Source organism: Ovis canadensis, chromosome 12 (assembly GCF_042477335.2).
Source record: "Ovis canadensis isolate MfBH-ARS-UI-01 breed Bighorn chromosome 12, ARS-UI_OviCan_v2, whole genome shotgun sequence".
Classification (NCBI taxonomy): Eukaryota; Metazoa; Chordata; class Mammalia; order Artiodactyla; family Bovidae; genus Ovis; species Ovis canadensis.
Genome location: NC_091256.1, coordinates 48,149,839 through 48,163,524, shown reverse-complemented (window position 1 = coordinate 48,163,524; position 13,686 = coordinate 48,149,839). Strand labels below are relative to the sequence as shown.

Genomic DNA, 13,686 nt, shown 5'->3' with positions numbered 1-13,686 from the left:
AAGAGAATCTAGTTTATTTTGCCCTGTATTATAACTGTGAGATTCATCTTTGTTGTGTACTGAAGTGTTTCCATTTATTGCTTTGTAAATAAATATACTACTATTTTTCCTTTCTAACTATTGGCTCATAGTAGGGTGGGTTTTCTGTTTGTTTTTTAAGAGAAAGGGGCTTTTATAAGTAATGCTCCTATAAACATTCTTAAATGTTTTTCATTTAGTGAACATATTTACTCATTTCTATTAGACACACACTTAAGAGTAGAAGAGAGTATGCATGTATTTGACTAAAAATAATGCCAGTCTGTTTTCCAAAGTAGTTGTGCCAATTTTCAGTCCCTCTAGCAATGTACAAAAGTTGCAGTTATTCTACATCACCAACATATTTCAGCATCCAGCCTCTTTAATTGTAGCCTCCATAGTGGTACTGCATTGTGATCTTAATTTATACTTCCTAATAATTAATGTGGAGAAGGAAATGGCAACCCACTCCAGTATTCTTGCCTGGAGAATTCCATGGACAGAGGAGCCTGGTGGGCTACACTGTCCATGGGGTCACAAACAGTCAGACATGACTGAGGGGCTAACAATAGTTAATGAAAATTAGTACCTATTTGTGTTTATCGGCTGTTAATACGGCAGATAAAGTGAGGTGCCTATTTATTCTTTTGCCCAGTTTTCTCTTCTAAATCTTGAAAAGTCTGATTTGTAAATTCTTTTACATAATCATTTTTAATGGTCATCTAGAGATAGTACCTCCATATTTGAAGTATTTCTATAAGTAATAGATATGGATTTGCTTTGGTACACCCTTCTCACAGCCAGGAGTTTTCATGTTAGAAGTAATTGAAAGGCTAGGTAATTGGGAGGTAAAACTAAAGACAATGTAGTTGTTATAATGAGAATGAGTATTTTGTAGTGAGCTGGAGAAAATTGAAACAAAATGACCTGGGTCCTTAAATTGCTGTCTCACATTGATGATTACTGAGAGATAAGATAACAGAGCCAGCTCAGTGTTTTACCATATTTTGATGTTCTCTGACATGTTATCACAGGCAGAGGCTGTATATACTAATATTTTTTGGAAATAAATGGATTTTCAAAATTAAAACCCTTGGGGTTAAGTGAGGGAACATTGTATGCCAACAGAGTAATTAATAAAATTTTAACCCAAATAGTCTGAGTGGTACTTTGGTAAATTAGTGAGGAAAATTATTTGGAATGGCTGGACTTTGAAGGAATCACAGTTTATTTCACCCAACTAGTTGGATGCTCTGTTGACCTGTAAATATTTGTCTAACAGATATCACTGAACTGTTGCCAAGAGTTGATGTCAAACTATTAGTAAATCAAATTTCATAACCAGTACCTGAACATTGTATTTCTATAAGTATTTGCCTTTGCCATTACATAATATTAATCAGTGGTCATCTGATATTCTGTTAAAGTCATCTTCTTCTGATAATAAACATTTCTTAGTTTGTATGCATGCATAACATTCTTTTTACTAGAATAATTAATGCGTGCAGCTAAAGTTACTTTATTGCTTCATGCCAATAATTGAAGTTTAATTTTGTTAACATTATTCAATGAAGAAAAAACCTGTTTATAATAATCTAATTTCTATCAGAAACTTAGGATTTAGAGGGTGTGATTTTTTTTTAAGAACCATTTTTGTCCTGTGAGGGCAACATTATAGAGACAAAATAGAATAAGATTTATTTTACAGATTAAAATTGTCTGAAGAATTTTTATGAGGAACCAAAAAAACCTCCCCATAAGTGGTGGTAAGTTACCATTTCACATTAGAGACTTAGAAGTTAATTTAATGAATTTCTTTATACTTGGTATCGATATAGCAAAAATTACTATTAAAGCACTGTTATTATTCTCTTAAACCTATCTTGTTTCTCAGTTCTTCCTAGATACAGCCTTTTGACATGAACAGTCTCAAATAGTTGGTTTGGACTCAGAGATGATATAATTTCTCTCTTCAAAATCTTATTTTTTATTTTTGTTTTTCAAAGTCATAACCTATTTAGTTTAACAACAACCAAACTTAATAAAACTTCTGAAAATATATAATTATGAAAATTTTGACTGATCATCATGTAATTTAGAGAAAAACATTTAAGACATGAATGATGTATGGCAGCCATATATTATAAACAATTTAAACTAACTGTCCTTTACCTGTCTTCTTGTCACCTTTGGTTTTTCTCATTCCCCACTTTTTCCCCCTCAATGTTTTTCAGTTTTGTATATAACTTAGTATTTTTATTTAAAGCTTTCTGTTGCCTTTTAGCTCAACAAGAAGATGATGAATTTGTTTGTCAGATAATTTATGTCTTCTACCAAATGGTTTTCCATCAAGCCACAAGAGATGTCATAATCAAGGAAACACGTATCCTTTTGGTGTTCATCATACATAATAACACTTCGCATATTCAGAAAAGATACACTTTAAGGTATTGGGAATTCTAACTTTCTCTACTGCCTCTTCTAGATTCATTGAGGCTTCTATCTGGATTTGAGTTTTCTTTATTTATCCTTCCCTTTTCCCATACTGTTGTTTATACATTCTATTTCTTTTTATAACATTTCAAAATTAATTATTGAGATTATTGCTTTGTAAAAGCCAGTGTTTATTTAGGATTTATGGTATGTTAAACCCACTCTAGTATTCTTGCCTGGAGAATCACATGGACAGAGAATCCTGGCAGGCTACAGTTTATAGGGTCACAAAGAGTGGAACACGAGTGAAGCCACTTAGCACACATGCATGGTATGTTAATGCATTTATTTCATCATTTACTATTTTTCCTGAATTCAGTTCCTCTGTTTCTCTACATTGATTTTCTTTCTTAATTGATTACATTTTCTTATACTGCTTATGAACATCTATAGTAATAAAATGCATCTGTATCTGAAAATAACTAGTTTGTCCTCTTTAAATATAATTTGGCAGAATATGAAATTTCTAGATTGCCCATTAATTTCCTCATCAGTTTGAAGGTATTTTTCTACCTTTAATTGCTGCCAATGAGAAGTATAGTCTACTAATTATCTTTCATAAAGTCTAATGACAGTTTACTTTACTTCCCCTTATAAGTGACTTGATCTTTCTGCCAGGAAGACCAAAGCATGTTTCTGGGTTTTGTTTTTTTAAGCCACTATAGTTTTATTAGAATTTGAGTTGGTATTCATCACCCTTGCTTGGTTTTTCTAAGTATGAAAATATAGTGTTTGTACTTTGTCTTTTTCTAATTTTAGGAAAGTTTTCTTGAGTTGTAGTTTATAGTATTTGTTTTGTTCTGTTGCCATGATTGTCTTTAGAATTCCTATTTTGTCGGATCCTCTTTGCCTACCTTTAATACCTGTCATTTTCTAATCTTTTTCATCTCTTTTCATCTTTTTAAATTTTACAAATTTTCTTCTTTTTTGCCTTCTATTTAAACTTAGAGTTTATCTGTTGCTTTTATTTATTCTTGTATTACTATAAACTTTAGTTTTAATATATCTGAAATGATTTTTAATTATTTCCTGAATTACTTCTCTGAGTTTTCTAATTCTGATTCCTATTATTCTTTCATATATGTGTGTGTGTGTGTGTATTATTTTCTTAAATTTTTTTCTTTTTTTAAAATACTAGAGTTATATGAAATTATCTTATGTTCTCTCCTTCTTATAATAACCATATCCATATATGTGATTTTTTTGTTGTTCTTGACTTGATTGGCAGTGATTCTTTTCCTTTATTGTGTGAAATACTTTGTATGTGAGTTTCTGTTTGAAATTATTTTTTCTTAACTTTTAGGAGGGTCAAATCAATCAAGAAAGTTTTACAGTCATGTAGCTCTAGAGCTTCTTCTTTAGTTACTTTCATAATTTTCATGTTTTCAAAAATATTACCTTACACATTTTAAGATTTACTGGCTCATTTTCTTGCCCATTTTTATCTCATTTTTTTCCTTTATCATCCCTGTTTTTCAAATAAATGAAACATTAGACTTTTTGGTCACCTTGTATTAATGATTGCATTTTAAAATTTAAAGTTAGACTTCAGATTAATATTTGAATTTGGAGAAATGCAGAATTCTCTAACATGATTGAACAACCTCAATATCAGTTTGTATCTTTAACCACTTTTTATATAGAGGCTCCAGCATATCTCATAGATCTGATGCATGATAAAAATAATGAAATCCGAAAAGTCTGTGATAATACATTAGATATTATAGCGGTAAGTAATTTTTCTTCCTACCAAAAGTATAATAGTATTTATTTTATGGAATGAAAGAGCCATTGTACACTTGTTTAGAACTTTGCATTCAAGGTACAGCTAGCACAAGTTTGTATTTTGGTAAAGCTCAGAAAATGAAATGATACTGAATTCACTTTTTAATTGCAGTATGGTTGATTTACAGTGTTGCATTAATTTCTACTGTACAGCAAAGTGATACATATACATGCATTATTTTTTATATTCTTTTCCATTACGTTTTATCATAAGATACTGAATATAGTTCCCTGTGCTATACAGTAGGGCCTTGTTGTTTATCCATTCTATGTATACTAGTTTGCATCTGCTAACCCCAAACTCCCACTTTATCCCTCTCCCACCCCTCTACCCTTTGACAACCACAAGTCTGTTCTCTATGTCTGTGAGTCTATTACTGTTTTGATAGATAAGTTGATTTGTGTCATAGTTTAGATTCCACAAATAAGTTATGTCATATGATATTTGTCTCTCTGTTTTTTACTCACTTCACTTAGTATGATTATCTCAGTCCATCCATGTTGCTGCAGGTTGTGCTAGTGGTAAAGAACCCACCTTCCAATGCAGGAGATATAAAAGATGCGGGTTCAATCCCTGGGTCAGAAGATCCCCTGGAGAAGGGCATGGCAACCCACTCCAGTATTCTTGCCTGGAGAATCCCCATGGACATAGGAGCCTAGCAAGCTACAGTCCATAGTGTTGCAAAAAATCAGACACAACTGAGCAACCCAGCAGCAGCAGCACTATTTCGGTGTGTATTTGTACCACATCTTTATCCATTCATCTGTCAATGGAGCGATAGGTTATTTCCATGTCTTGGCTATGTGAATAGTGCTGTTATGAATATGGGGTGCATGTATCCTTTTGAATAATAGTTTTGTCCAGATATATGCCCAGGTATGGGATAGCTGGATTATATGGCAGCTCAATTTTTACTTTTTTGAGAAACCTTCATACTGTTCTCCATAGTGACTACACCAATTTACATTCCCACTAACAGTGTAGGAGAATTCCCTTTTCTCCACACGGTCTCCAGTGTTTGTTATTTGTAGATTTTTTTAAAGGATTGCATTCTGACTGGGGTGAGGTGGTGCTTCATTGTAGTTTTGATTTGCATTTCTCTGATAATTAGTGATGTTGAGGATCTTTTCATTTGCCTATTGGCCATCTGTTTGTCTTCTTTAGAGAAATGTCTATTTAGGTCTTCTGCACCTTAAATTCATTGTTTAAACATTATTAAAACCTTTGGCTTTCTACTTTTGAGCAAGGGTTGCTTACTTAAAGAGATTTTATACATATTCAAAGTTTTATATTTGGTCTGCATGTCATCTCAGAATCACTTGTTTTTCAGAAAAATTATTGTAGAGAAGCAGGGGGGTTGATGACAGTCTTGCCAAAACTCAACACCATCAACTTTACAGTTTGATCATTAAATTTTTTTTAATAAAATAGAATCTCATAACTATTTTTTAAGTCTTTGATAAATTTTGTTGTATACATTGATTTGTTTTACAAGTTGTTTTGGAATGATGTTAGTTCACTTCAGTCACTCAGTCATATCTGACTCTTTGTGACCCCATGGACTGCAGCACGCCAGGCTTCCCTGTCAGTTGGCAACTCCCAGAGCTTGCTCAAACTCATGTCCATCCAGTTGGTGATGCCATCCAACCATCTCATCCTCTGTTGTTCCTTTCTCCTCCTGCCTTCAGTATTTCCCAGCATTGGGGTCTTTTCCAATGAGTCAGTTCTTTGCATCAGGTGGCCAAAGTATTGGAGCTTCAGCATCAGTCCTTTCAATGAATATTCAGGACTGACTTCCTTTAGGATGGACTGGTTTGATCTCCTTGGTCCAAGGGACTCTCAAGAGTCTTTTCCAACACCACAGTTCAAAAGTGTCAATTCTTTGGTGCTCAGCTTTCTTTATGGTTCCAACTCTTATATCCATACATGACTACTGGAAAAATCATAGCTTTGACTATACAAACCTTTGTCGGTAATGTCTCTGCTTTTTAATATGCTGTCTAGGTTTGTCATAGCTTTTTTTCTGAGGAGCAAGAATCTTTTAATTTCATGGCTGCAGTCACCACCTGCAGTGATTTTGGAACCCAGAAAAGTAAAATCTGTCACTGTTTCCATTGTTTCCCCATCTGTTTGCCATGAAGTGATGGTACTGGATGACATCTTAGTTTTTTGAAAGTTGAGTTTTAAGCCAGCTTTTTCACTCTCCTCTTTCACTTTCATCAAGAGGCTCTTCAGTTCCTCTTCACTTTCTGCCATAAAGGTGGTGTCATCTGCATATCTGAGGTTATTGATATTTCTCCCTGCAATCTTGATTCCAGCTTGTGCTTTATCCAGTCTGGCATTTCGCATGGTGTACTTTGCATATAAGTTCAATAAGCAAGATGACAATATACAGCTATACTCCTTTCCCAATTTGGAACCAGTTCGTTGTGCCATGTCTGATTCTAACTGTTAGAACTGTTTGGAATGATGAAACACCCCCAAATTTTAATGTTTTTCATGACTTTAGAAATTTTAAAAGTATATGTCACCGTTAAGAATTTGATCAGAGGGATAATCTGAGTCCTGCATAGAAACTTGCTCACTTTGCAGACTTTTCTTCAGACTTTGTGCTGCCCTTCCACCTGGATTTGACCCTTGTACCTGGGATGTACTAGATGCTACCTTTCTTTGAATATTTTTTTTGCTTGTGACATACACACATGGGCAGTCTCGTTCCTTCTTTGGACTCTATTTACACTATTTATTTTGGGTGACCCTGTAAAAAATTTCTTGAATATCACCTACTCGGTCATTTTCAACTTAAGTGTTTCAAAAGTATCAGCTGAGCCACTAGGGAAGTCCAAAAATACCAGAGTGGATAGCCTATCCCTTCTCCAGCAGATCTTCCCAACCCAGGAATCAAACTGGGATCTCCAGCATTGCAGGTGGATTCTATCAGCTGAGCTACCAAGGAAGCCGCTTAAAGGATCAGAATAGAAGTTTATAAAGAATCAATTAATAATGCCCTTGAAATCCTCTAGGCTGGCATTTCTGCTAGTGATCTCATTACAAAATCAGATAATCAACAGGTACTTTATGGTCAGTCTCCTACATTTTAGTTCAGAAATTTCATGTTTATTTGGTATCACCTGATTTTTGGATTTGACCAATATATCTTTACTGGTTTAAAACTAAATCAGTACATTGACATTTTAGCTTTGATATATAAATTAAAATAGGGAAGCTTTATGTATTTAACCATTGTTTAACCAAGATGTTTCAACACATAAGCCACTGGTCACAGGGTTTATGAACAGTTTCATGGTTCTTGTACTATTTTCTAGGAGATCACTAATGTCATTGTTGTATATAAAATATATAGTGTAACAGTAAGAAACTTCCTAAAATTCTATATCTGATTATCTTACCTTAAGCAAAAAGAAGAGAGATATCAGTCTGTTATGAATCGCCTTTATCATACTTTTAAAATTACCTTATTTTGAGAAGAATTGATGGAAAGTAAAAATACATTTAGATGTTTGTATTAGGTAGGTTTGGCTAAGAATGTAAGTTAGTGATAGTTCCGAAAGACTGGCTTAGTCTTATAAAAATATTTATTGTAAAATATGAATATGTTTCTCATAAGATAAAATTTTCATTCCCAGTATTTCTAAGCTCTGGGCTCAATTCTCTGATCTTAAGTAGGAGTTTTCCCCACCCTGCATCTTCTGTCCTAGCTCTGTCTTTCTCTCTAGAATCCACATTTTGAAAAAATCTCTAAATATTACTTCCTCTATTTTTTCATTTCCCCATCTTTCCTACCTTCTCCTTTCTCTTTTCTACCAGTTCTTCCTCTGCATCCATTACTCCATTGAAATAGTGCTTATGAAAGTCATCTGGACCTTCATGTTTTGAAATCCGATGAACATTTTCAGTCTTCATTTTACTTTGTTGATCCTGCAAGGACTTACAAATTTTGGTCAGAGTTAAAATGTAAACTCACAAAGAAAATTATTTTAGATTATTACATTCATAAAAACTCCTGTGAATAAGAGGACATCTGAGAAGAAGAATCAGTGAAATGAAACTGGTGATATATCAGCTACCTATATATATAGTTCCCTAAAATGCTATCTGATCATGTGAGTTAGTATAAAACAAATTCGAACAAGTAATCTGAAGGTTTACCTAATCTCTCTACATCAGACTTAGAAGTGTGTTTGATATGCTGCCAAGCAATTTTAGATTGTTTCATTTCATACTTTGGAAAACTTAAAAGTCTAAAACGTTATTCAAAAATATCAAAGTTGTTAAACTGAGACCATTTAAAGATACTCACATTTTGGGGCATTGAAACATGTATAATATCATATAAGAAACAAATCACCGGTCTAGGTTCGATGCAGGATACAAGATGCTTGGGGCTAGTGCACTGGGATGACCCAGAGGGATGGTATGAGGAGGGAAGAGGGTGGGGAGTTCAGGATTGGGAACACGTGTACGTGGCGGATTCATGTTGATGTATGGCAAAACCAATACAATATTGTAAAGAAATTAGCCCCCAATTAAAATAAATTAAATTTTTAAAAATAAAGATATTCACATTGTAATCATTAGTGTGATCTGGAAGTCCTATCCTGTGCTACTGCACCAACTGAGTCATAGTTATAGCTGAGTTTCTTAGAAGAGAAGTCCAATACAGCAGGTAGATGGACACCAGACTTTGGAAACTTCCCATATTCTATTCAAAGAATGTTTCTTTACCTTTCTATACTATATACCTATAGGATCTGAGGCCCTGGCTCAATTTTAGCTTGTCAGTAGGGAACTGCACCAGCAGGAGCAACTTCTTCTTGAAACATTTTTCTCCTCCATTGAGTAGGGGTTCTGATCTTAGATTCAACCTTTGACCTTTATGAGGTGGCAGCTTGACCCTATAGAGTATTGCATTTAGAATACAACTGATTCTAGTTCTCTCACCTGCTGAATAATCTCAGGCAAGTTATTTAACTTTTTGAAGATCTAGTTTACATTGATACTTCTGAAGATTAAAGAAATTAGAGAAAATATATATGAAGCATCTACCATATGATGGTCACTTGATATGTTTTGTTCAAACTAAACCAAAATTCAATCCTAGTTGTGACATTTATATATAGATTAAAAATCTGAATCAGCGTTTCCTTTCCTTAGTGAAAATGAAAGTCATTCAGTTGTGTCCGATTCTCTGTGATCCCATGATCACTTTTTGTGATCTAGCCTGCCAGGCTCCTCTATCCATAGAATTCTTCAGGCAAGAATACTGGAGTGGGTTGCTAGTTCCTTCTCTAGGCAATCTTGCTGACCTAGTGATTGAACCCTGTCTCCTGCATTGCAGGCAGATTCTTTACCATCTGGGCCACCTGTACAGTTAATCATTTACATTATTTTCTGTTCATTTTGACTGATATGGGAAGATAATCTGTTCACAGTTTGGATTTTAAGTATGGAAAGTTATTTGGAATATATGTTTTGGCCAGGCATAGTTGTATTTGTAGTTTACTTTAGGATTGTCTTGCCGAATGGCTGAATTTGGCATTTTAAGACTTCATGTCAAAGAAGTTAACTGAATAGTGCAGTTTACTGAAAGATCTTGATTAGTACAGTGTAGAAAAATAGGAAACTACCTATGCTAGTGTAGAAGTGCTTCATGTGTTCAGTTACCCATGTTCTGAATCTGTGTTGACTAAGTTGAATTCGTACTCAGTTTATCAGCTAACCTCAGACCAGAGGTTTCTCCTGGCTTGCTAGGCCTCCTTATTTGGCAGAAATTTGAGGTATGGGCCATTTTAATGCATCAGGAAAAGTTTCTCAGGTTCACTTGGGATGTTGCTGCCATTCTTTGGATTTTTGAACTTGAATTCAATTATTGATCACAACTCAGGGTGCTATTTGCTTGTCCCAGATCTTTTTAAAGAGTAAAACAAGAGAGAATGGGCTTAATTTGAAACAGGAGAAACTTTGATTAGACACAGCAAAGATGATGAAACACTGGGAATATACTGACAAGGGATAATATAAAGTATTGTCCAGTTAACATTAAAAACAGCTAAATAACCAACTTTCTAAAATTGTTTGTTAGAAACCTGCCTAGAATGGAAGTAGATGATCTCTTAAGATGTTTTTATCTATAGATTTTGATTCTTGAGTAATTTCAGGATAGCTGTAGTCTATAATAATAGAAAATAAAATAGAGTGGGAGTATTTGTAGCTTAAGGCAGTTTATCTTTAAGAAAACAAACTTCTTGCACTCAAGACAAACATCATGAAATAATACTAAGAAAAATTAGATGCCATGCGAGCCTTAGGGAAATATGCCATCTGCAGTAAAGTGTTTGTCCCCCAGGTTATGCACATGTTATTTTACACTAGTGGTAAAGTGTTTATATACAGTATTCAAATTAGTGATTTGAAACAGATATATGTTCATAGTACTCTCTCTACCATAGAGGACTGCGTGATTGGTGATGCAGTCTCTGGGGTCTCATCAGCAAATTGTCACAGGTCTGACTAGGCCTTACATGTAGCTTTGGGAGGCGGGGAATTGGGGTAGTTGCAGAAAGGAAAAGGGAAACAAGGAGAGAGAAACCTAGCTTTCTCACCTTCCAAAGCAATCATGCAGCAATTGACGATTGTCTTTTCTCTTCCAAGCCTTGGGAATTATCAAGGGAAGAACAGAATCCTCTATACATAGAGAGCTTCTGAAAACCCCATTAGATTATTATACCTCAGTATTCCTTCAGCTTTGTATGAAGTATTTGAGAACCTCAAATTCCTCCCCAATTAATAAATGATTTCCTCCCCTGACATTACTGGGTTGTCAACTATCTAATACATGTTTAGTAAGCACATGCTATGTTCCAAACACTAAAGTTGACACTGAAAATTAAAGGCAACATGAAGTCTCTAGAATATAAAAATTTACAATCTGGATACCAGGCTACTGTTGTCTAGACATGAACTGACCTTTTAGGAGCAGTACTACCACATGGCCCTATCAATAGATACTCTGTACTAATGGCAAATTGTATCTACAGGTTGTTTATGGAAAAGGGAATGAGCCTAGGTTCTCTGGTAAGACTGATGTCTATTGTCTTTCCAGCCAGCCACAGGCTACATGTGGTTTGATGCTAACAGAGGTTTGTGTCACTGAGATTTTGAATGGCAGCCTTTTACTTTTAATAACTCTTAATTTTGACCATTGGCAAATTGTGTGTATTGTAATAATCTGGAATTATTTCAAACTAGGAAAACAAGGTGCTGCCTTCATTCTAGGATAGAAACAATTATATCTAATAAGACTGGCATATTGAAAGGAGGTAAACTAATGTATGCTTGCATTAACTTCTAACACATCTATTGTTTGTTAGAGTCTCCACAAAAATTATCAGGGCAAGTCTGTGTCAGACAAGAAAGGTGGGTTTATTAATAAACTTCCAGCAAGGAAGACCACTTCTAAAAATGTCATACAACATCTTGAAAAGGAAAGCTGTAGAGAAGTTTTCATAGGGTTAGCTTTAAAACTCAGGTTATTTCAGGAGAAGATTTCAAAGGCATGGAATGGATAGAAATTGGTAAAATGAATAGAAAGTAGTTACTTTAAATTAGCTTGCAGGTTGGTGATGGGCACAGAGCAGGGATTTTTGAATGAGTTGTCATAAACTTCTAAAATGTTCTTTCCAGTGCAGGTGGAGTTCATTCCTGTTTGTTTAACAGTCTTCACAAATTTTTATTTATCAGATTTGTAAGTTGTGTATTCTCAATTCCACGCAATCAGATTGGACTTTATGAGATAAACCCAGTTGGGTTTAGTGTTTAGTCTTCTTTTGGAGTTCTTTTTTATATTGCAGAAATTTATGGCTTTTCCTAGTTTGTTAGAATTTACGTGTGTGTGTGTATATATACATACGTGTGTGTGTATGTGCATGCATACATACCAAGTCACTTCAGTCGTGTCCAACTCTTGTGCAACCCTGTGGACTGTAGCCTGCCATGTTCCTCTGTCCATGGGACTCTCCAGGCAAGAATACTGGAGTGGATTGACATGTCCTCCTCATTCACATACACACACACACACACACGTACACACATACACGCGCATGCATGTGTGTGTGTGTAGTCCCTGCCAGTATTATGCATGTTACACTATTGGTTTTTTTAATTATCAGCAGTTGGATTAAAAAAAATAGTATGAAAAAAAGTTATGGTTTCTCACTTAAATAAATTTCCTTTGGTTATATCTTTTACTTTTGGGCATAATATTTGAAGTGATATTACACAGATAAGCCTCCTCAGTGCTCTAAACAGGTTGAAGAGATAATTTTACTTTGAGATCTGGTTAGAAAATTCTATAGTCAAGACTAAAGGGCAACTTTTGGGACAGTACTACTGAGAAGTAGGTAGTATGTGCATAAAAAAATCAACAACTCTGTTATGTGTGTGTGTTTAATTACTTGTATATCTGTGTATACATATTATTGGGAAGAAGTATTTTCTAACATATAAAAGGCATCTTTTTAGCAGCTAATACCGTAACCTTAATGAGCAACTCAGTTACTCTAGATCTGCTTTAATTTAGTATGAAGAATTGTATTAAATAAACCATATTACATTCTCAATTAGGGGGCTGCCACATTAAAGGAGAAAGAGAAATCTGTTTTCCATCAGTTACATTAGAACACAAAGCAGATCTGTGTAGTTCTATGTTACCCTATAGTGTGTTAATCAGATACAAGGTGTGACGGAAGCCAGTGACAAAGAGTTTTCCTGATAGTGAACAGGCTCTGATAATAGGCTGGTTAAGGCCTCATAACGTTTCAGTGGTTAAGTAGTAAACAAAATGATACAGGACTTCAAAAAGGATGACACATTCCACCTAAAATCAAATCAAAAGTCTAATGATACTTACAGAGTTTTTGAAAACTAGTCCTTAAGATAATAATGTCATGACTTGAGAAGAGAAGAAAATAAAAGACAAGGCATGTTTACCTTTAAATACAAGACAAACTAACGTTCCATAGCAAGGATGTTAGGGTACACTCCTTGTGAAAAGAAGCATTTCAAAAACAAAGAAAAAGAACTATATTTCTAGAGTATTTCCACAATAGCTTGATAAATTTGGATGACATTTCTTGGCTGTTTTTGAGCATCTGAGCTCCCAGAGTTATTTTCTGATGATGAAGAGGTAGTAGTGTAAGAGGAAAGTAGAGATTTGGGGGAGAGGGGTTAAAGGGAATTGGTTTTAATTGATACATGTTGAATTTCTTAAATTTCTGATACTGTATATTCATTTAGAATTGCTATGTAATTTTTAAAAGATGAACTCCATATATTGCTGCTATTCTTCAGTTTGGCAGAGGGATAGTTAT

General features: G+C 34.5%; 1 protein-coding gene across 1 annotated transcript in view; it reads left to right on the top strand.

The window, feature by feature from the left end:
- Positions 1-13,686, top strand: part of KIFAP3 (kinesin associated protein 3) — a 148,026-nt gene that overhangs the window by 91,531 nt on the left and 42,809 nt on the right. The window contains exons 16-17 of the mRNA XM_069545614.1: positions 2,303-2,401; positions 4,155-4,240. Of these exons, the coding sequence (XP_069401715.1) occupies positions 2,303-2,401; positions 4,155-4,240 (185 nt within the window). The remainder of the gene's footprint in view (positions 1-2,302; positions 2,402-4,154; positions 4,241-13,686) is intronic.